Source organism: Bos grunniens, chromosome 8, assembly GCF_055505025.1.
Source record: "Bos grunniens cultivar Pamir isolate PY7600 chromosome 8, Bosgru_T2T1.0, whole genome shotgun sequence".
NCBI lineage: Eukaryota > Metazoa > Chordata > Mammalia > Artiodactyla > Bovidae > Bos > Bos grunniens.
The window spans coordinates 57,974,946-57,999,782 of NC_141172.1; the positions used below are offsets into that span (position 1 = coordinate 57,974,946).

Sequence of the window (24,837 nt, forward strand, 5' to 3'; positions counted from 1 at the left end):
ATGGCACCCCACTCCAGTACTCTTGCCTGGAAAATCCCATGGACGGAGGAGCCTGGTAGGCTGCAGTCCATGGGGTCGCTAGGAGTCGGACGTGACTGAGTGACTTCACTTTCACTTTTCACTTTCATGCACTGGAGAAGGAAATGGCAACCCACTCCAATGTTCTTGCCTGGAGAATCCCAGGGACGGGGAGCCTGGTGGGCTGCCGTTTATGGGGCCGCACAGAGTCGGACATGACTGAAGTGACTTAGCATAGCATAGCATACACAGAGTTAGCCTTTAATTAATAATAGATAATGAGTAAAGCAAAAGTTTGTTGCCTGGGTAATCTTTGGCTGCCCCTGCTGTCTTTTCTTTGCAGCATTTCCAAGTTTTGGATGATTTTTATTAACAAAACAACCCTTTCCCCCTTTTCTATGCAATGTCTGTTTTTCATAAAACACATGTTCATAATATATGATGTGTTCCTGTCCCTCCTTGCACCATTGTCGCACTGTCTTAATTACTGTGTTGATATGTGGTGGTGCATATCCTCCAACTTTAAGATCGTAAGATTATATTGACTATTCTCAGCCCATTCCATTTCTATATAAATTTTAGGATCAGCTGACCAGTTTTCATAGACACACATACACATGCCTATCTTCTAGGATTTTTATTAGGATTGCATTAAATGTACAGATAAAACAGGTTTTTTGTAATTCTTTGTTGTTCCAAATAATGTCAACATTCCCTTATTTAGTAAGAGTTGCATCCGGTCCCATCACTTCATGGGAAATAGATGGGGACACAGTGGAAGCAGTGTCAGACTTTATTTTTGGGGGCTCCAAAATCACTGCAGATGGTGACTGCAGCCCTGAAATTAAAAGACGCTTACTCCTTGGAAGGAAAGTTATGACCAACCTAGATAGCATATTCAAAAGCAGAGACATTACTTTGCCAACAAAGGTTCGTCTAGTCAAGGCTATGGTTTTTCCTGTGGTCATGTATGGATGTGAGAGTTGGACTGTGAAGAAGGCTGAGCGCCGAAGAATTGATGCTTTTGAACTGTGGTGTTGGAGAAGACTCTTGAGAGTCCCTTGGACTGCAAGGAGATCCAACCAGTCCATTCTGAAGGAGATCAGCCCTGGGATTTCTTTGGAAGGAATGATGCTAAAGCTGAAACTCCAGTACTTTGGCCACCTGATGCGAAGAGTTGACTCATTGGAAAAGACTCTGATGCTGGGAGGAATTGGGGGCAGGAGGAGAAGGGGACAACAGAGGATGAGATGGCTGGATGGCATCACTGACTCGATGGACGTGAGTCTGAGTGAACTCTGGCAGATGGTGATGGACAGGGAGGCCTGGCGTGCTGCGATTCATGGGGTCGCAAAGAGTTGGACACGACTGAGTGACTGAACTGAACTGAACTGTGAAACTTTACAAGAATCTTCTCACTTTAGGACCAACGGAAAAATAATAATTTGGTGACTCTAAGCACACTGATCTTTTAAAACAGAACAAGGAGATTTTATTTTGCCAAGTAGACTTTCTGGGTCAAGAAGTAGAATATATATTTTAAGGCATTCCAGTGGTTTTAAATTTTCACATACTGAGTTTGAGTAACAGAGTGATATTCAAGTAGAGAAACCTCGTGGGTTATTAGACATATAGAGGAGAGCAGTCTGAACCAAAGATAAAGATTTGGAACCTACTGACATATATAGATAGCTGTGGGCAAGGTTTAGAGTTTGAGGAGGAGGAAAAACAAAGGAGACTTGAAAAACATGGAGACTTGAGGTTCTACTTCACATCTGTATTATATAGTTTGAAGAAGAAAATGAGTCAGAAATAGTAAATTAAGGAGGAAGAGGGCTCTAGATCTTATGTATGCGTGTGTGGTGGACATGCCAGCAGGTCTTGGTTTGTGCCAGAGAGCTCCTCATGGTGCTTATGACCACTGGGCAGGTCTTAGTCAGTCCTGAGTTCCTTCTCCCCACCACCTGCCCCTTCCAACTCCACTCGCCCCCATCCACTTACTCCCTCTCTCCCCAGCATTACTAAAATCTTTGTGTGTTTTGGCTCTTGGAATTGGTAACTGTCCTCTTTTTGCCAGATGGGGTTGATTATCTCCAGAGGATGAGTTTGCCCATCTGTTCAGGTTCATAAAGATGTGAATTGAATTTCGACTTTCTTTTAGGATTTTTTCCTACCATACCCTGTGTGCTTGGCAGCATTATGCCGTGTGGATCAGCCTTCAGCCCCTGACAGCCATTCCTTCTCCTTCTGTCCACACAGCTAGGCCTTGGAGCCCTTGGCTCAAAAGACAGATGCTTTGGGAATTCTCTGGCAGTCCAGTGGTTAGGACTGTGTTGTTCCACTGCAGGAAGCCTGGTCGGGGACCTAAGATCCCTGCAGCTGCACATGTGGAAAAAAAAAAAAGATGTTTTGTATAGTGTATTTGCAGCTTGTTCCTTTAGCAACAGATTGTATAAACTTTTGTCTATGCACAGGGCCTATTCAAATAGCCTTTCTGCTTTTATAGATAAAATCTCAGTGATGAAACAAACTTTCCTTATTTCAGTTGAAACTGAGATGGTAGTTGGAGTTACCCTTCCCTTTGAGATTAAATAAAATTGCATCTAGCCCTTTACTCCATATTCAGTGGGAAGTCTAGTGCCATCCTGGAGCCTTCTGTGAATTCCAGGAGTGGGGAGGACGTTGACTTCTCATGACCATTCTGGGCCTAGGGTCCCTGGCCCTTGCTGAATTTGTAATTCACTAGTGTTTCACCTCCCTCGGCTGGTCTTTATTTTTTTCTAACCTAGACAGAATTCTTTTTCTCCCCCAAACCCCTTATGGGAAGCATTTGTGAATGGCAGGCTTTACTGAAGCTTTGGGGGTGATGTAAGGAATAGAAAGATATCTACCTAAATAATTTAAAATTGAGTATGTGAACCTCCCAGTTCCTTAAATATTCTTAAAAGACCTTCAGCCATCTAAGGATTTTTTTTTTACCCTCTCTCATATTCCCCTGCACATCTCTCTATTCACAATGCTTTATTAAGCCAAACCATTTTTCTATACCCATCTCTTCTGGGAGTTTATATTTGCATATCGAAAGTCTTATTGTTATAGAAGACAAAATCCTTAAAGAAAACCTTAGGCCCTCTGACCCTAATCCTGAAGGAATGTGTTCTTTTTTGGTAATGAAAATACATTAATAGATCATTGGAGCATTATTCTTTGTTTTAAAGCAAGTTACTTTAAGTTCTGTGTTCCTCCTTTCTCAGAAATAGGTCATATATTCTAATAACAAAAAAGAACATTTAATATTTACAAATTGTTGGAAGTCCTCTGTTTTGAGATAAGGCTGATTTGATTTTTATCTTTCTGTTAAAGAATAGTTTCCCAAATGAAGTATGAGAATTGTTAAGTGTATGTTACTAAGGAGACCCCGGTTTTGCCTCAGGAGAGACTGTAAAAGGCCTGACAACAGTTGACATCTGCCTTGCTGTCCTATGCCCCCAATTTGTAGTAGAGACCGCTAGTCTGCAGGGCCCAGGCTACGAGCATACTCTTCTAGAGGTCATTTGCCTCCAAACCACAGAAAACATCAATTTAGGATTCAAAATGGTTTGGACAATTAACGAATCCTTTAGTGTTCCCTGGAACTTCCACTGCTCCCTGGTATTTCCACTGCAAAGAAATGTTTGATTGTAGCAGCTTAAGAAATAAGTCCAAGAAAAGAAAATTGCATCTCTTCACTTTTTAAAATTTATTTGGCTGCATTGGGTCTTAGTTGTGGCAAATGGACTCTCTAGTTGTGGTGCATGGGCTTAGTTGCCCTGTGGCATGTGGGATCTTAGTTCCCTGACCAGGGATCAAATCTGCATCCCCGAATTGCAAGGTGAATTCTTAACCACTGGACCCTCAGGGAAGTCCCTCTGGTTCTCTCTAATCACCTTTTGGTGAGAACGTTTGCTTGGAGAGTTGAGAACTTTGAAAGTATTAAGGATAAATCAAAATTATTTTCTCCATTTATTAAGGGCAAAGGGACTGTTTACCCTCCCCCCAGTTCTTAAAGTGTTTTATTGGAGACATGGTAAATCTGAGTCCTTATTCAAACCTTGGGAATAAAGATAAGTCTCTCTAGGGATTAAGTCTAGTCCCCAGTCTTTACAATATAGAGGTATCTCCTATGTTGTGAACTAAATGAACTTTAGATATTCAAACAAGGGTCTCTTTGGAGATGCACAGGAGATTAGGATGTGCAGCCTTTTGTCTCTTGAGATATTGTTCTTTCTTCTGCGTTGCTGTATAAATTAATGAGATTTTACCCTAATTTTGCAGTCATTTTCAGGTTATCTTTTATTGAAGGAAAATAGAGAACAAGAGAATGGTCATGTTCCAGGTCTTGGGCGAGTTCTTGGGATTGGCCACCAAGTGAGGGTCCTTGATGTTGCTCAGGAAAGAATTTAGGAGTGAGCCTAAATGGTAAAGTGAAAGTGGATTTATTTAGAGAGATATACATTCCATAGGCAGAATGTAGTCCTTCTCAGGTGACAGGGCCCAGGGCTGTGGGAGTGGTTAATTTTTATGGGCCAGGTAATTTCATGAGCTAATGAGTGGGAGGATTATGCCAACTATTATTGCCTCATTTTCTTTATCAACAAAATAGGGATTAAAATAGTTATATTTTTATTGACTGAAATCTGTATATCTAGCCTGGATTGCTTTCTCAGGGTCAATTACATATTACATGCTGTCTAATGTGACTATCTGAAGGTTATCCCAGCACATCTCAAACTTAATATACATGTCCAAGGGACACATCTTTGTCCTAAAAACTACATTAACCATAGCATCATCTTTTTAGCCAGTCTGACTTTATTTATTTATTTTTTAATTTATTTGGCTGCACCATTCAGTTTGTGGAATCTTAGTTCCCCAACCAGGGATTGAACCTGGGACCTTGCAGTGAAAGCACAGAGTCCTAACTACTGGACTGCCAGGGAATTCCCTAATCTGAATTTAAAACTCTCTCCTTTGCCCTCTCACCCAGTTGTTGGCTATGAAAGAAAGGATCTTCTCTACTACATTCGTAGTCATTGTGTGCCTAGTTCCATCACTTTTGGCTCCTTAACACTGATGGAAGGGTTAGGGGGATTGTCTCTTTCCTTCCCCCTAGTTTACTGCCCTAGTTTAGTTCCCCCTCATCTCCCATAGATCTTTCCTATCATTTATAAACTATTTAAGGATAAGAACTGTGATTACTATGTTACTTTTGTATTGTCTTTCTATGCCTGACTTAAAAAGTATTTAATGAATATTTCTCAAATTGAGTTATTTATCTATTAATTATTTGATTTATTCATGGTTGCACCATGTGGCATGTGGGATTTTTCGTTGCAGCGCATCAACTAGTTGTGGCACATGGGCTCAGTAGTTGCAGCATGAAAGCTTCCAGAATGCGCAGACTTCAACAGTTGTGGCACACGGGCTTAGCTGCTCTGCACCATGTGGGATCTTAGTTCCCGGACCAGAGAATGAACCCCTGTATCCCGCATTTCAAGGTGAATTCTTTTTTTTAATTTTAATTGGAAGAAAATTGCTTTACAGTATGCAGGGTGCGTTCTTAACCACTGGACCACAAGGGAAGTCTCAGGAAGGGTAAACTTTTAATGGTCTTGGAGGATGACTTAAGGATGATCATAAAGTTGGTAGAGGGCTCCCCTGGAACAGGGTTTGTACTCTGCTCCTTCTGCCTGAGAGTTTCCAAAAAGACAGCAGCAATGCCAGCCCTTGGTATTTGGCTTTACTGTCTTGAGATTTTTGGGTTTCCATTATTACCTATTTTCTTTGATCCTTCCCTCCTTCCTTCTCATTTCCTGGATCTCAAAAAGTCTTAGTGCTGAGCTACCTGCCAGCTAAATCTAAGTGTCAAATCCATGCGAACGTTGAAGAACTTTCAAGTACTGTGTTGGAAAAATTAATGTAAACAGTGGGACAAGAAGGTTCTGGCTTTTTATCCCTGTTTGAGTTGCTTCTGAAGATACCCTAAGCTTTCTTATGAGCATAATTGTTCCTAGTCAAGTGCCTAGAGAGCAGAGGACCTTAGTGCTTTCTTCCTCTGAACTTTTAACTGGGAAACTGGGATCCCTCAGCATCTGCAACACAACCTTCAGACACTGACTGTTGCTCTGCTTAGCATCTTTTCACCTCCCAGCTGCATTCCCCCATCATGTTCACAACCTAAATAGTAACAAACATGTATTGGGCATGTAGTATGCACCAAGTATTTATTTATTTATTTATTTTTGCCCATGCTGCGAGCGGGCTTTCTTTAGTTGGGATGTGTGGGCTTCTCATTGTGGCGGCTTCTCTTGTTGTGGAGCACGTGCTCTAATGTGCATGGGCTTCAGTAGTTGCAGTGCGTGGGTTCAGTATTTGCAGCTCGTGGGCTCTAGAGCACAGGCTCAGTAGTTGTGGAGTATGGGCTTAATTCTTCAGAGGCACATGAGGTCTTCCTGGACCCGGGATTGAACCCGTGTCTCCTGCTTTGGCAGGCGAATTCCTTACCATCGAGCCACCAGGGAAGCCCTAATTTAAAAGCATTTTGTCATTTAAACCTCAAAACCCTCTTATGAAGTAGATACTATCATTATTTCCTGGGAAACTGAAGTCATGTAGCTTGCCCTAGGTCACAAGTACCAGAGCTAGGATTCAAATCAAGTTATGGTAGGCAGATTTCTAAGATGGCCCCCAAATGATCCTACCTCCTGGTGGTATTTATGTCCTTGTGGAATTCCGTTTTCCTGAGTGTGACTGCTTCTGATGAAAAAAATAAGGAGATATCACTCTATTCTTAGATTAGAAAAGATTGTGACTTCCATCTTGCTATTAGACTTTATTGCCTTCTTGGTTTGCATGCTTTGAGGAAGCTACCTGCCATTTTGGAGAGGTCCACATGACAAGGAACTGAGACCAGCCAATGCCAATAAGGAGCTGAGGCTCTCTGTTCAAGTGCTCAGGAGAAATTGAGACCTGCCAACAATTATGAGTGAGCTTGGAAGTGAATCCTTTTGCAGTCCAGCTGGAACTTTGCTTGCAGTCTGTAAGAAACCTTGAACCAGAGGATCTGATTAAGCCATACCCAGATTTCTGACCCACAGAAACTGTGAGATAATATTGAATTTTTTTTAATTGATAAAAGATTTTTTAAATGTTATTGTTCAGTGTTACAGAGTACATATCAGTATATCACTCCCAGTTTGCTGATGGGAAATATGCTTGTGTAGACTTTTTTTTTTTTTTTTTTTTTAATTTTTTAGTCGGGACGCTGCCCCGGGTGGCTGGGGGCCTCCGTGTGGACGACGTGGCCCCTGAGGAGCCCTGGTCGCTGGCCCCACCCGGCTCCCCCCACGAGCTCCTCTTGTGTAGACTTTTGAAGTCAACTTGGTGTATATATTGATAGCACTAAAATATTTTTGTTTTTTTAAATAAAAAAAATTTTAATTGAAATATAGTTGATTTACATTGTGTTAATGATTTGTACAGCAAAGTGAGTCAGTTATACATACTATATCTTCTTTTTTAATATTCTTTTCCATTATGGTTTATCATAGGATATTGATAGTACAGTAATTATTATAGTAATAATATTGTTCTCTGTGCTGTACAGTAACTGTGAGATAATAAATGCAGTTTTAAGCTACTAAGTTTTGGGGTAATCTGTTACATGATAATAGGTACTATACCAGGTGAATATGATTGGCTTCAAATTTTCATGCTCTTCATGATTTTATTAGGTTGTTTCCCACTACTCTATACTGTTTCCAAGTGCAGAGTGACTTTCCATCCTTTGTTAGATGGCCTCTGCATCCCCTAGGAGAATCTCTGGTTCCATAAGAGTTTTTTTGTGTGTGTTTTGTTTTGTGTTTTGTTTTATTTGTTTTTATTTGGTCTCTATTCTTAGTTCCAGAGTCCAGAAGTTCAACACCTTTTTAGTCCCTTGCTCTTGAGGTTAGGACAGCTGGGCTAAAGAGCTAGATATTTCAACGTCCAGAAGTCCAGAGAATGCCCGTCAGGCATCTTTGTTGACTAGGCTTGTGGAGTTGCTTTGCTCAAAATCTTTCTTTGGATATTTCTCTAAATTTGGACAAACCCTGGATAAATCAAGTCTTCCCCTTTCCTTCTCCAGGCTCCTACTTACAGCTAGCTAGGTTTGCTTTTGGAGGGCAAAGACCCTGTTAGATTAATATAGACCCTCTCTGGGTCTGACAGGCAGAATCCAACTGTGCCAACGGCTTGCAAACACAGAAACTTGAGCAGGGCTAATGAAGAATTGGAGCTTCCCAGGTGACGCATTGTAGAGAATCCGCCTGCCAGTACAGGCGATGAGGGTTCAATCCCTGGATGGAGAAGATTCCCTGGAAGAGGAAATGGCAACCCACTCCGGTATTCTTACCTAGGAAATCTCACGGACAGAGGAGCCTGGTAAGCTACAGTCCTTGGGGTCGCAAAAGAGTCGGACACGACTTAGCGACTAACCAGCAAATTAGTTTCAGTGTGGTACTTTCTTGTTAATATTACAGAGGGATAGATTCTTTAAGGAAGTCGGACAGAAATTCTCAATGAAAAGAATCTGTTCCTGCGTAGAAGCCCCGCCCACATGAAAGGGGCACAAAGCTGCAATTCCCGCCTCACACAGGTGCCGGGGAAGCCCGCCCCTCTCGGCCTTAAGCCTCGTTAGTGGGCCGAGTAGCCTTCATTCTTTTACTGAGGAAAGCGGAAAAGGACCCCGCCTCCTACGTGCCCTTCGGGGGCGGGGCGGCGGACTGGGCGTGAGTTGATTGGCTGGGAGGCGGGGCGCCACGGCTTGGCTCTCTCCCGGCGCTCGCTCGGATCCCGGGTGGAGTGAGGGAGGGAGTCCCGATCGCCCTTACCTCCCAGCGATGGCGCCGTGGTGCCGCGCCCAGTCCCCCGCCTGCCGGCCGGTAGTCCCCACTATCGGGAGCCCGCTCAGACGGTGAAAATTGGAGCGGGTCAGACGGAGCGGCGGGACGCTGCCTGCTACGGGGACCATGAGGAGCGGGGAGACCCGTGGGGTCGATAGCGGGAACTGCCGCGGCACCTGCTAAGAGGAGAGAGGGAGCGGCGGCGGGGCGGGGGCGCGGCGGATCGCCGGCGGCTCGGCCATGTCGCTGCTCTGCGTGCGCGGTGAGTGCGCGGACTGAGGTGGAGGGACCGAGGTCGCTCAGGGATCTCCACGAGCTTCCAGTGGGCGTCGGGTTACCACCTTTTTCAAACTTCACGCCCCGCCCGTGTCTCGGGAAACCATTATGTTAACTCCTTTATGAACATCTTGAAGAGTTCTTTCCACTCTCTCTTGTTTTTCTTCACGCTCCTGTGAGGGACTGTTACCTCTCCGTTCCGGTGGCCATGTGACAGTGTTGTTGGCTGGCAGGCCCAGATCCTATTAAATAACATCCAGAGCTGTCCTCTAGTGAGAGTGGACGAGCTAGGGACCACAGATAGCGGGCGTCAGTTCAGAGCGGGCAGCCTCTATTCTTTTCCTTCTCGCCGCACCGTAAAACCTCAGTCGGCTTAGTAGCAGGTTCTTTCTAATCGTGCTTTGAAGGAGTACAGCTGTCGTATCCCTTCTTCCAATGTATTTATTGGCGTTCCACCCCCCTGTTGCTTGTCTTTGTCCCCTGCTCCTCCTGTGTAGTCCAGGCTAACTGTATGCTCATTCGACTTGAAAAGGTTGTGTCGGCTTCTCTTCTTTCAGAGCAGAGCATAAGAAGTATGATTTACTTACTTATATTTACTTCTCTCACACTAACTAAAGGTGAAGTCCTTTATTGCTTTTCCACTGAGGACGCTTGACCCACCTGAGAAGATATTTTAATTCAAGAGCTTTGGGGTTTATGAGGAGGCAAGGTGTGTCGACTAAGCTTCATGAGGGTAGAGGCTGTTAATGGTTTTTGTGTTCTAGGTGCCTGATATAGTAGAAGCTCAGGGCTGGTTTTGAATGAGTGCAGGGACTGTGATTTTAGAGATTACCAGATCAGAAAAAGCAGGGTTTGGATTACGTATTGAATTTGATCTTGGGAAATTCAAGTTACAGCCTATCATATCCGTGTTGAACAAGGTGGGATAAGGTGGCTCGGTTGTGAGTGAGGGAATTTATCTATGAGAACCTTTTCCCAGCACCTTTCATTGGATCGAGTTCATGTTTCTTTTGATTCTGTGGATTAGAAGCATTGTTGGTTGTGATCTCTGTTAAGTGTTTCCTCCAGCTTTTGGCAAATGAAACTGCTTTCCTCTGTTCTCTCCCACTGTTTTGTTAAATCTGTATTAACCCAAAATGGATTTGATTATTTCCAGGGATTATGAGACACACAGAAATTTTCTTCTTTCATGGTTGATTTTTCATTAATGAGAATTTTGCTTTGCTTTTAGTAAGACATTTTCTCTCAGCAGCTGGGAATCTATTTATTCCTTTAGATCCCTGCTGTTGAGTAGCAGGATTTGGGAGAGGTTGGGGTTTGCAGTGTCCCTTGGACAGTTTTAATTCTCTACTGCCACACTGTATTACAGAACTATCCCTTATGAAAGATTCTTCAGCCAGGAGCACTATTAAACCAGAAATTCCTCTTTAATTGAATTGATGCTTCAGAGAAGGAGCTGTTGCTTTCAATTTGTTCTAATATCAGGTGGCTTTCATTTTCAAGGAATTCTGTTTAGCTAACTATGCTCTTTCTCTCTATAATCGAAAAGAACCTGAAAAATAATGCACAATATACGTTAAAACTGAATCACTTTGCTGTATACATGTAACTAATACAACACTGTGAATTAACCATACCTCAATTTAGAAAAAAAAATTCAAACAGTATTTAATCTGATGTTGAATTTGACAAACTGATATTGATTTAGTCATTCCAAATATCTCAATCAAGAAATCAATTTTTTGGTTTAACCCTTTAATCATGCCTTATCCCCTGCAGGTTAGGGGCTCTCAGTAGTATGACTCTAGCCCTCCTTTTGGCCCTATGTTCTTGCCTGTCCTTATGCAGATACTTTGCTCTAGCACTAGCTTTGTTCATTCGCACCATGGCAGTGTTCTGTGTTTTCTGCTTATCGAAAATGTATTCTTCCTTTCCCAGCTTATAGTCTACTTTTGTTGTTGAAAATGTCCTCAGTTCCTCAGTCCACAGTGATCTTTCTCTTTTAATGCGTTAAATTCCTTAAAACATAAATTACTCAGGATCTGAACAGTGCCGCTGATTTGGCGATGAATTGTATACCGCCTAGCAACTAGTCTTGCTCTGTGTTCATGGTGACCCAGACTAAGGAGATAAAAGCACTGGTCAGATCAGTTCTGGAATTCTGTGTTCAATTAGGGTAGTTGATTCTAAGAGGCAAACTGAGAAACTAGTTTGTTCAAAGGGGAATAATTAGAATATCGAAGGGTGTAGAAACCATTTGAGGAATTTGATCCTTCTTGCAGAAGGATCATAATAGTAAATGAAAATTGTCTAAACTGTTGCTCAGACAGAACTAGGACAAGTCAGCCAGTGTTGAAAATGATAGACATTTTAGCTTTTAACATAAGAAAGAACTTAAACAGAGTTGTTAACAAATGGAATGGACTATTTATGAGAGTTTTTTGACATAGGATACTTAAGCAGAGATTGAATGAGTGGTAAAAGGAATTTCAACATTGAGTGGGATATTAGACTTGAATTTTGAAAAAAAAATTCTTTTATATAATTCACTTAGACTTTCTTCAAGTATCTGGCACAGCTTTCCTCACAATACTGGTATCTTTTGCTTCCGTAGGAGCCAGTACCACCTAAGCAACTCCAGTAAACTAAATCAAGGATTTTCTTTAACTTTTGATGTCTTGGTGTTCATGACTGTTTTCTCCAAATAAATAAGCACTTTGAGAACTGAGTCTTTCCATATTTCTTTGTAATTGCTATAGTGCTTATAACTGAGCTCTGGATTTTTCTCCCTAATTTGAACTAAAAGTGACCACACTTGTTAAAAAATCTAAAACAAAAAAGTTTTGGGGGTATAAGAAGCAATATATGCTGCTGCTGCTGCTAAGTCACTTCAGTCGTGTCCGACTCTGTGCCACCCCATAGATGGCAACCCACCAGGCTCCCCCGTTCCTGGGATTCTCCAGGCAAAAACACCGGAGTGGGTTGCCATTTTCTTCTCCAGTGCAAGAAAGTGAAAAGTGAAAGTGAAGTCGCTCAATTGTGTCCAACTCTTAGCGACCCCATGGTCTAACATACTGTTAATCACAGAAAATTGAGAAAATACAGAAAAGTGTAAAAAGGAAAATAAAAATCATCATGGTCCTATCACCTGCTCAGCATCGTTAAGTTTTTTGTTCTTTGCTTTCATTGTTTTGTCTTTATTATAGAGGTGATATATATGTATGATAAGAAATTCAGTTTTAGGATGTGACGTGAAAGGACAAAGTTCTCCTGTCTTTATTCCCTATTCTTACTCCCCAGAGGTAACTACTGTGTACTCTTTCTTGTCCGTCTTGGAAATTTTCATTACATTTAAGTATATAGATTCTACAATTAGAGGTATATTTAACTTTTTAAAAAGCTTAATGATTTATTTTCCTATCAGCTTTCGTGAGTTTAAATTGTTCCTTTTAATGGCTGTGGAGTACTGTTTCATTTTATGAGCATATGTAATTTAACCAGTTTCATATTGATGAACAATCAGAATTTTTTTTTACTATTATAAATTTTGCCTTTATAAACAATATAATTTATAATTTTGCTGTAATAAACAATGCCACAATGAACATTGCTATAGATAGTTTTGTTATGTTTGGAGATCACCAGTCAGCTTTCCATCTGTCTTTTCTGTGTGATTTGCTCATTGCTGTTTTCTTGGCATAATAATTACACTCACCTGGAGGGATCTCTCATATCAGCAGTCCTCTGTGAGAAGCAGATCCTTTACCAGTGGGTAAAACTTTATGTTTACCAAAATCCTGAAGACCTCAGCTCTCTTAAGTTTGACCTGTGATTTTCATGTACTTGTTTATCTTCTTTGATTATTTAAAAATTTATTTTCTATGTGTTAGTTGCTCAGTTGTGTCCCAACTCTTTGGGACCCTATGGTCTGAAGCCCACCAGGCTCCTTTGTCCATGGAATTCTCCAGGCAAGAATACTGGAGTGGGTTGTCATTACCTTCTCCAGGGTATGTTCCCAACCCAGGGATCGAACCTGAGTCTCCTGCACTGCAGGCAGATTCTTTACTGTCTGAGCCACCAGGGATGCTGAATATTTATTACTTGTGTTTTTAAGACAGAACAAATCAATATCTCTAGTAATGAGAACTATATCAAATCGATGTATGTTGTGATTTGCCCTTAGAAAAACTTATATTTTATAAGCACATATAGTCATCTAACTAACTGAACAGATACTACTGGGAAACTCTTAGAAGGTAGACTCTGATGGACACTCAGGACACCTGTTGATTGTGGGTTAATTCTAGCCTGGAAAGACTCCAGTGATATATTTTGCTTTATTATCACTCTGAAAAGTAGGAATAATAATGATTTTAGAGTTTTCAGGAATAAGAACAGGTTGATCAAGGGTTTCTTCTCATCTTATTTCTGCAACATTGTCATCTGCCTCAGCTAACTCCTTGCTGCTGGGTTTTCATCGCATCAGGTAGTTTAAGTAGTTTCTGCCCTCATGAGCAGAGTTGCTGCTGGGTTCCTTTTTGCTTAGCTGTGGCATCAGGAAGTTGATTATGCCTTATTTGAGCCAGGCAGCAGGGAAGGGGAAAAGGACCAATTTCCTCTGCCAAAGAGAGTTATCACAATTGTGTTCTTCCTTATAATCAGTACATTCTGTAATTTTTTTAGTTTTTAGAGGTTAGGTTTCTAGAAGTTGCACTCTTTAGGCCAGCAGGCTGAGTGTTGATCCTGTTTTACCAGTGCAAGGTATTTCAGACTTTGCTATGTGACTTTGTTTAAAGTTTGGGATGTGTATCATTGGTAAATATTTGTAGAGTACCTTCTCTATGCCTGTTTATGATACATATACATAGATAAGAGTCCAAGCAATCTACATAGGTCTTAAAATGTTAATATCTCCTTTATTAGATAAACTCAGAATCCATTAGGATTATTAAGTCTGAGTTGGGATAAGTAGAATAAGTTAAGTTCCTGCTAGAGTAGGGAAATACTGCACTATTTTTTCTAACTTTTAAATAAAGCACTATTCTTTAAGTTGGGATATTTTATACATACATTATAGTGGACTGTCTTTAATAAAGTTCAGAAAAGAGTCAATATTTATATATTAAAAATTTTTTGATTTATATGTATATTAAAGTAAACAAGTCTTTAAGTGTATGACTCACTGAATTATCACAAAGTGAACACACTCAAATGATCACCACCTTGTTCAAGATATAGAATACTCCTAACACCCCAGAAGCCCACGTACTCTTCCTTTCAGTCAGTACTTCCTCCCATTTTCCCCAAAGATAATGTTATACTATTCCAATGCTACAGAATAGTTTTTTTTTTAATTATTAAACTTCATTTATTTATTTTTAAAATAAACTTTATTTTTTAAGAGCAGTTTTAGGCTCACAGCAAAATATAATATAGTTTGCCTGTTTTTGAGCTTTTAAGAATTGATATATTATTGACATATTGGACTTCTTATAAATGGAATTATACAATATTTTAGGGGGGGATGCTTCTGCTTAATCTTACGCTTGTCAGATGCTTCCACTTGATGCATTTTGCAGTAGTTTATTTGTATTGCTGTATAGTAGCTCAGTGTATGAATATGCCACAGTTTATTTACCTTTGCTGGACATTTTTTTTTCCATCTTGGACTGTGATTTTATAATGCCACTCCAAATGTTTTTGTATTTTGTGTCTTTTGGTCTACCTTCGTATGTATTTCTGATGGGTGTGTGTATATATATGTGGGATCAAAACACTGGTTATGTTCAACTGTAGTTGATAATGTAAAACAGTCTTCTAAGATCTACCAATTTACCTTCCTAGTAACTGTATTTCTGATATTCATCAAAACATAAAAAAAAAAGGAATTTGGCCAGGTTATCAAACCTCTTCATAGGAATTAATACATACTTATTGCATGTTAATCCTATAGGCTTGGTAATGTTTTGTGTGTTGTTTTTTTTTTTTTTAATGACCTGACCATTATGCTCAAATTGATGCCTCACATTTAAGACTGAAATCTGTGGCTTTCATTTTTTGAAAGAAATATTGAATTCTTGTTTATCATGCTGAACAAAGATAATAGCTTAGCCCTGAACTTAGGGGCATTACATACTTTTAAAAAGGAATATCATTTTTCTAAAGACAGAAGTTACCTATTTTTATTTTTGCAACTTTTTTGTAAGTCTGAAATTATTTTTAGACGAAAAGTTTTAAAAGAAATTACTGACATGAGAAAATGCATGTGAACATGGAGCTCAATGAAAAATGAAAAAGGGGATGAGGAGAAAGGTCAAACGGTAGGTAACTGTTGGGGGGAAAAGGCTGAAAAGATACATATCAAAATATTAACAGTGAGAAGCTCCTAATGGCCAGAGATGGGGAATTTGCAACATCAATAACGATAAAACCCACAACGTTGAAGTACATCAGCTATGTTTATATCTATGACTTCGTCATACTGAAAATAACAGCAACTAATTGGTCACTGTTGGGGGACCACATATTTTGATAAGATTTGAACTGTTAGAGAAGGGTGGTGAGATCCATAGCTTATTTACTGTTGTATAGAATACTTAGGTGTAGCTGCTCCTGATGAGGAAAATCAGGCAACCAGCTTTGTATTTCCTGCTTTGTTGTGATCTTTCTGTGATTACTGAGAAAGAAAAGAAAAATGTAGGCATTGGTAGAATTTTGTGTTCAGCCTTATAAAGGAAATTGTCTCATTCTTCTATTTGTCTTCTTCAGTAAAAATGAATTCTCAGGTGTAATCTCCAAAAGCAACTATTTGAGAGAGGCCCTGACATCAAAGGAAAAAGTCATCAGGGCTTCTTTTTTTGTGTGTGCCAGTGAACCTCATAGTGATAAAATATGTGGTCAAAATATGACAAGAGAAATTTCGTGCTAGGGTGTATGTATACAAATTGTTTCCTCCTAAGCAATTATATAAAATAGGAAAAATAAATTATTAAGTACTAGAAAGCACATATTTCCCAAAAGAAAAATCTTTTTTTCTTTCTATTACTTCTTTCTATGCATTTAGTTCTTAGTACTTTTTTGGGACTGGAGAACAGATAGGCCTGTGGACTGTGTTAAGCTATTAATTTTCTCTTGCAGCTGTTTGCCTTAATAATTTTCATAGTGTTTTACTATGAGTGATATTGAGAAGAGGCTAGAGGGCTGTGAATGAGGAAGATTCTCCTAGCAACTAAGGGACTGGACAGTGGGGAGGTAATTGCTTTTATGTGTGATTCAGAGTGGGACAGAGATGATTCAAAGGGCTAGCTCACTGATGTTTCTGTTAGTTATGAGCCGAATTTGTAGAGCCTTTATCCGCAAATGGATACAGAAAATCTGCTTCCCAAGGAGAGGGTGGTGAATGATACAGATATAAATCTCTGTCTACCTCATTTCAGCCATCCACACCCACGATCACATCCTACAGTATATCACTCCTTGGAATGGTGCTCTGCTTTTATAATTTTAAACTTCATCATCTGACTATCTGATGATGCTCTCCAGTCTATCTTTCTTACTTTTACTCTTACTATGCTTTACTAGTGTGATATGGGGTAGATATGAAAAGTTTGGGTTTTAGGCAGATCTGAGTCAGACTTAATTTTTCTGGGCTCCAAAATCACTACAGATGGTGACTGTAGCCATGAAATTAAAAGACGTTTACTCCTTGGAAGGAAAGTTATGACCAACCTAGATAGCATATTCAAAAGCAGAGACATTACTTTGCCAACAAAGGTCCGTCTAGTCAGGGCTATGGTTTTTCCAGTGGTCATATATGGATGTGAGAGTTGGACTGTGAAGAAGGCTGAGCACCGAAGAATTGATGCTTTGGAACTGTGGTGTTGGAGAAGACTCTTGAGAGTCCCTTGGACTGCAAGGAGATCCAACCAGTCCATTCTGAAGGAGATCAGCCCTGGGATTTCTTTGGAAGGAATGATGCTAAAGCTGAAACTCCAGTACTTTGGCCACCTCATGTGAAGAGCTGACTCATTGGAAAAGACTCTGATGCTGGGAGGGATTGGGGGCAGGAGGAGAAGGGAACAACAGAGGATGAGATGGCTGGATGGCATCACTGACTCAATGGACGTGAGTCTGAGTGAACTCCAGGAGTTGGTGATAGACAGGGAGGCCTGGTGTACTGCAATTCATGGGGTCGCAAAGAGTCGGACACGACTGAGTGACTGATCTGATCTGAGTTAGTGAATATATCAGCTCCACCACTTATATGTTGTATGTCCTTACATGTTACTTAACCTTAATTTCTACATCTTTAAAGTTTATACATCTATTCAAACTATTTATGAAGCTCCTATTAAAGGTAGATACACAAGTAAAGAATATGATTTCAGGAACTTCCCCATCCATCAGCAGATTAAAGTTTTACTGAGCATAGCCCTGCCCACCAGAGCAAGACCCAGTTTTTCCACCACCAGTCTCTCCCATCAGGAAGCTTATACAAGCCTCTTAGCCTTCTCCATCAGAGGGAAGAAATAAGAAGCAAGAAGAACCACAGTCCCACAATGGCTAGAACCAAAAATCACACCACAGAAAGTTAACCAGGATGAAAAAGTAGAGGGTTTTTGTTCCAGATGAAGGGACAAGATAAAACCCCAGGGAAACAACCAAATGAAGTGGAGATAGGCAACCTTCCAAAAAAATTCATAATGCTAGTGAAGATGATTCAGAATCTTGGATAAAGAATGAAGGCAAAGATTGAGAAGATGCAATAAATGTTTACCAAAGACCTAGAAGGATTAAAGAACAAACAAACAGAGATGAACAATACATTAGAAGGAATCAATAGCAGAATAACTGATGCAGAAGAACAGATAAGTCACCTGGAGGACAGAATGGTGGAAATAACTGCTGCATAGCAGACTATATAAAAAAAGAATGAAAAAAAAAATGAAGACAACCTAAGAGACCTCTGGGACAACATTAAATGCACCTGCATTCACATTATAGGAGTCCCAGAAGGAAGAGAGAGAGAGAGGATCCAAGAAAATATTTGAAGAAATAATAGCTGAAAACTTACCATGAAAACATGGCAAAGAATCTGCCTGCAATGCAGAGACCTGGGTTCGATCCCTGGGTTGGGAAGATCCCCTGGAGAAGGAAATGGCCACCCACTCCAGTATTCTTGCCTGGAGAATTCCATGGACAGAGGAGCTTGGCAGACTACAGTTCATGGGGTTGCAATGAGTTGGACATGACTGAGCAACGAACATGTATGTATACCTAACATGGGAAGGGAAATAGTCAACCAAGTCCAGGAAGCACGGAGCCCCAGGCAGGATAAACCCAAGGAGGAACACTGATACACATAGTAATCAAAATGACAAAAATTAAAGATAAAATATTAAAAGCAACAAGGGAAAAACGACAAATAACACCCAAGGGAACTACTATAAGGTTATCAGCTGATTTGTCAACAGAAACTACAAGCCAGAAGGGAATGGCATGATATATTTAAAGTGATGAAAGGGAATAACCTACAGCAAAGAATAGTCTACCCAGCAAGACTCTCATTCAGATTTGATGGAGAAATCAAAAGCTTTCCAGACAAGCAAAAGCTGAGAGAGTTCAGCACCACCAAACCAGCTTTACAACAAATTTTAAAGGAACTTTTTTAGGCAGGAGACACAAGAGAGGGGAAAAACCTACGCAAAAATAAACCAAAAACAATTAAGAAAATAGTAATAGGATCATACATATTGATAATTACCTTAACTGTAAATGGATTAAATGCACCAACCAAAAGACATAGACTGCCTGGGCAGATTGAGAACATGTGCATGTATGCACTTCCACTTATCACATCACTCTGCTTGACCCCTCAAATTGTATGTAATTATTTTATATTGTTAGGTTAATCATGTTTCCATTATGGTTTGCAACTATAATTGTCTTCTATTTTTTCTCTGGCTATTGATTGTGAAAACATAAGCATCTTTTACTATTGTGATTATGTTTTTAATACTGTTTATTTAATAAATAATTACTTTTTAATAAATATTTTAAATTTAATAATTTCATAGCAATTATTTATTTAATACCATTACATCATGATTGGTCAACAGAAAATCATAGAATTCTATATTACTAAGACTACCATTTAATAGAAAAGCAGTTTTTAAAATCCAGATGCATAATAGAATTATTGTGTAATTTTTTGAAAAATGCAAATCCCCAGGTATTGCTCTTCCTCTCCAAAGCTCCAGATGTATTTCTAATGAGCACCCATGTTTAAAAACAACTGGACTATATGATAATCTTTTATCTAGTTTGTTTCATTTTTTTATTTCATATTTAGTGCTCCCCACATCATTTAGTTTATGTTTTCCAATTTCTCTGCCTCTCTTTTTTTGTTGTTGTACTTTCTCAAGCCTTTAACAAGCATTGTAGAAAAGCTTATGTATACATATATATAGTATGTATAATATATTTTAGAAAATTTATGAATTTTTGCCTAGCTAAAAAAATTTATGACATCTTGATTCCACTTGTTTGACTTACTATAATAGAATGCTAAATTTCAAATTTATATTCACTCAAGACTTTGATATCAGATCAGAACAGTCTCTCAGTCGTGTCCAACTCTTTGCAACCCCATGAATCGTAGCACACCAGGCCTCCCTGTCCATCACCAACTCCCGGAGTTTACCCAGACTCACGTCCACAGAGTCAGTGATGCCATCCAGCCATCTCATCCTCTGTCGTCCCCTTCTCCTCCTGCCCCCAATCCCTCCCAGCATCAGAGTCTTTTCCAATGAGTCAACTCTTCGCATGAGGTGGCCAAAGTACTAGAGTTTCAGCTTCAGCATTATTCCTTCCAAAGAAATCCCAGGGCTGATCTCCTTCAGAATGGACTGGTTGGATCTCCTTGCAGTCCAAGGGACTCTCAAGAGTCTTCTCCAACACCACAGTTCCAAAGCATCAATTCTTCGGTGCTCAGCCTTCTTCACAGTCCAACTCTCACATCCATGTATGACCACTGGAAAAACCATAGCCCTGACTAGACAGACCTTTGTTGGCAAAGTAATGTCTCTGCTTTTGAATATGCTATCTAGGTTGGTCATAACTTTCCTTCCAAGGAGTAAGCGTCTTTTAATTTCATGGCTGCAGTCACCATCTGTAGTGATTTTGGAGCCCAGAAAAATAAAGTCTGACACTGCTTCCACTGTGTCCCCATCTATTTCCCATGAAGTGATGGGACCAGATGCCATGATCTTCGTTTTCTGAATGTTGAGCTTTAAGCCAACTTTTTCACTCTCCACTTTCACTTTCATCAAGAGGCTTTTGAGTTCCTCTTCACTTTCTGCCATAAGGGTGGTGTCATCTGCATCTCTGAGGTTATTGATATTTCTCCCGGCAATCTTGATTCCAGCTTGTGTTTCTTCCAGTCCAGCGTTTCTCATGATGTACTCTGCATAGAAGTTAAATAAGCAGGGTGACAGTATACAGCCTTGACGAACTCCTTTTCCTATTTGGAACCAGTCTGTTGTTCCATGTCCAGTTCTAACTGTGGCTTCCTGACCTGCATACAAATTTCTCAAGAGGCAGATCAGGTGGTCTGGTATTTCCATCTCTTTCAGAATTTTCCACAGTTTATTGTGATCCACACAGTCAAAGGCTTTGGCATAGTCAATAAAGCAGAAATAGATGTTTTTCTGGAACTCTCTTGCTTTTTCGATGATCCAGTGGATGTTGGCAATTTGATCTCTGGTTCCTCTGCCTTTTCTAAAACCAGCTTGAACATCAGGAAGTTCACGGTTCACATATTGCTGAAGCCTGGCTTGGAGAATTTTGAGCATTACTTTACTAGCGTGTGAGATGAGTGCAATTGTGCGGTAGTTTGAGCATTCTTTGGCATTGCCTTTCTTTGGGATTGGAATGAAAACTGACCTTTTCCAGTCCTGTGGCCACTGCTGAGTTTTCCAAATTTGCTGGCATATTGAGTGCAGCACTTTCACAGCATCATCTTTCAGGATTTGGAATAGCTCAACTGGAATTCCATCACCTCCAACTAGCTTTGTTCGTAGTGATGCTTTCCAAGGCCCACTTGACTTCACATTCCAGGATGTCTGGCTCTAGGTCAGTGGTCAACACCATCGTGATTATCTAGAGAAGTAGGATATAGTAGACCTGAAAAGCACTGTGAATCAATTCAACATAATTAAAATTTATAGAATTTTCACACAACAGTAGGATACAAATTCTATTCAAGTTCCCACAGACTATAAACTAGGAGACACTGGAACATATCCAGGGACATAAAACAAGGTGCAAAAATGTCATGGTCTAAACATATTGAAATCATACAGAGTCTGTTCTCTTGTCACTGTGGAATTACAGTAGAATCAATATCAAAAGATAATTGAAAATAATCCACATATTTTTAAGTGCAATGTGACATTTACCAAGAGATATCTTCAACTTAGCCATTGAAAGCCTAAGTAAAATTAGACTGAAAAAAAACCACAGGAGTGACTGCAGAGAAGAAAGCATTTAAATGAGAAGTTAATATCATAATGAGAAATTAATATTAAAGATACTTTAAACAAAATCCCACAGATTTGGAAATTAAATGTCCACTTTTACATGAGGGGTATATCTAAGAAGCCATAACAAGGAAAATTAGAAAATATTTGTAATAGAACAAAAATGAAAACAGAATTTACCAGAATTTGTTGCAGCTGCTCAATGCAGTCAAATACAATGTGGAGACTTAAATAAGGTACGAAAACAAGTAATAGACACTAGCATAAAATTTTGTGAAATTTGAACAAAATCTGTACTTTAGTTAATAATACTGTATCACTTGTTAATTTCTTGGTTTTGTTGTTGTTTTTTTTTTTTTTAACAACATAGTATTTCTCTATATTCTCAGAATTGGATTAGAAGTTTCATACCTCATTCAATTTTCTTTTTTTAAAATCGCTAAGATAATAAATTTTCTAGACTTTTAGCAGTAATATTAAATGCCAAAATACATGGAACTATATCAAAGTCTTCTGTGTATTTCTGCCATCTCTTCTTAATATCTTCTGCTTCTGTTAGGTCCATACCATTTCTGTCCTTTATCAAGCTCATCTTTGCATGAAATGTTCTTTTGGTATCTCTGATTTTCTTGAAGAGATCCCAAAATTTTATGCTAGCAATTAGCTCAATTTTATTGAGCAATTAGCTACAGGTGAGGCATTGAACTAGTCATCCTGGGTATATAAAAATGAGTAAGAAATGGGCCTTGCCCTCAAGAAACTGAGAGCCAAGATGGGGAAACAGCTATATGTACAACTAAATATGTTTCTGGGTACAGTTTGGTAATTTCTAGAATAGAAGTAGAAAATAAAATGGGTGCAGAAATGGGGTGTTTGATTCCAACTAAGAGACAGGAAAGGCCTCAACTAGGAGAGCGAGAGGAAGAAGGTAAAGGTGGAGTCAGGTTTTTCTTCTTTTTTTTTTAATTTGTAGAAACATTTTAAATATTTGAACTTGTTGGTTTGTAACAGTATTTGTAGGACAGTCCACTAGTTGATTGATTGAAGTGTAGGTGACTTACAAAGTTTCAGGTGCAAGTTTTTCTTTAAGGTGTCATTAATTTGGATCAGAAACAAAGAATAATAGCTTCTGAGGAGTTGATTCTGATTTTGAACCCGTTAAATCTGAGGTGCTGCCAATCTGTCCACATGTCACAGACGGAAACATGTCTTGGGAGAGCAGGGTTAGAGATGTAGATTTGGTGCATTGCTTGTGAATCTTTTGAATAGAAGAGTGGTGGCAGGGTAAATGTTTGCTCAGCAGCATCTTATATTTCATATAATATTATATTTCATCAACTATAAAATCTCTTGCCAGAGATTGCAAGAAGCATCATTTTATGTATCATTAAGAAAAAATACTATTGATTGAGCTATGATGCATCATTGATTATGAAATGGATTTTTTCTGAGTTGTTAAAATATAAGAAAATGTCCCACCATCTTAGAATCAGTGAAATATTAAAACTAACATTTAATGAGCCCTTACTTTTGGCCAAACTCTCTTACTAGTAAGCATATAAGGATTAATAATTTAATTCTCATGATAACCTTGTTAGTTTATTATTCTCATTTTACAGATGAGGGCAGTGCGCCCACAGAAATTAGTACTTTTATGTACTGTGTAGCTGAATTTAGATTTTTCTGCCTAACTATAAACTACAAGGAGATCAAACCAGGCAATCCTAAAGGAAATCAACCCTGAATATTCATTGGAAGGACTGATGCTGATGATGAAGCTCCAGTACTTTGGCCACCTGAAGCAAAGAGCTGACTCACAGGAAAAGACCCTGATGCTGGGAAAGACTGAGGGCAGGAGGAGAAGGGGGCACCATAGGATGAGATGGTTGGATAGCATCACTGACTTGACGGACATGAGTTTGAGCAAACTGCAGGAGATAGTGAAGGACAGGGAAGCCTGGTGTGCTGCAGTCCATGGGATCACAAGAGTCGGGCACAAATGAGCAACTGAACAACAAGAACTATAAACTATAAAATACAAAATTAATATATAGGATAGTGCTTTGGAACAAAAAAGTCTTATTTTATAGATGTTTAGGGAAAATGGTTTTGTGCATTGTTGCCTGTGAATCAGTCTCACTATAGCAGTGGTTTGTTTCCTTAGGATGTATTCAGGGGCAACATTATAGCAGGTGTTTGTTGACTGCTATAAAACACCTGCTGTAATATATATATAGACACTCTGTATGTAGAGAGTTCATTATGGCTCTCGTTTAATAGAGTTTACAACTTAAATTCCCGTTTCCCCCTTGGGAGGAAATGTGGTATAATGGAAAATCCAGGATTTTGGATTCAGGAGAACTGTTTTGAGTCTCACTGCATGCATGCTAAGTCGCTTCAGTTGTGTCCGACTCTTTGCGACCCCATGGACTGTAGCCTGCCAGGCTCCTCTGTCCATGGGATTCTCCAGGCAAGAGTACTGGAGTGGGTTGCCATTTCCTTCTTTATTGAGTCTCACTAGATAGTGACTAAAGTTTCATCTCTCAGTTTCTTCACTCAGTCATCTTTTGTCAAATGGGAAAGATAATACCTGTGCCAGTCTCAGCTGGAGTGAGGGTCAAATTGACAGTAAATATGAAAGTACTCTGCAGTTAAAAAAGAAACAGATAATGCAGAGTGGTACATATAACTGTTTTGAAAATTTAGGAGCTGGAAGCTATTCATAAAGTCTGACCTAAGATATATCTGGGAGTTCATTGGTCTTCCACTGAAATACAGCCACTTTTCATGTAAAATGAGATAGATAATTACTATCTTGGGATATTGTATGCCAAGTCAACTTAAGACATAAAATTGTAGACTTCCTTTCCTGGCTAGGTCAGGCAAAGTGCTGAGCTGCTGTTCTTAGGCAGTTGATACTTGAAAGTTTTAACATCTACTAGTCTTGAATATCGGAGAAGGAAATGGCAACCCACTCCAGTACTCTTGCCTGGAAAATCCCATGGACGGAGGAGCCTGGTAGGCTACAGTCCATGGGGTCGTGAAGAGTCGGACACGACTGAGTGACTTCACTTTCACTTTTA

At 39.6% G+C, this 24,837-nt stretch overlaps 1 protein-coding gene across 3 annotated transcripts in view; it reads left to right on the forward strand.

Annotated features, from left to right (window-relative positions):
- The window catches only part of UNC13B (unc-13 homolog B), a 225,191-nt gene that overhangs the window by 4,382 nt on the left and 195,972 nt on the right, over positions 1-24,837 (forward strand). Inside the window, exon 2 of one of the 3 annotated variants that reach the window (XM_086415676.1) lies at positions 5,395-5,555. Coding sequence is in view for 1 of the 3 variants with exons in the window: in XM_086415674.1 (XP_086271800.1) it covers positions 9,180-9,201 (22 nt within the window). In the remaining 2 variants the exon portion in view is untranslated. Of the gene's footprint in view, positions 1-1,278; positions 5,556-8,119; positions 9,202-24,837 lie in introns of those variants that run through there. The other 2 variants (XM_086415675.1, XM_086415674.1) reach the window with 2 other exon arrangements.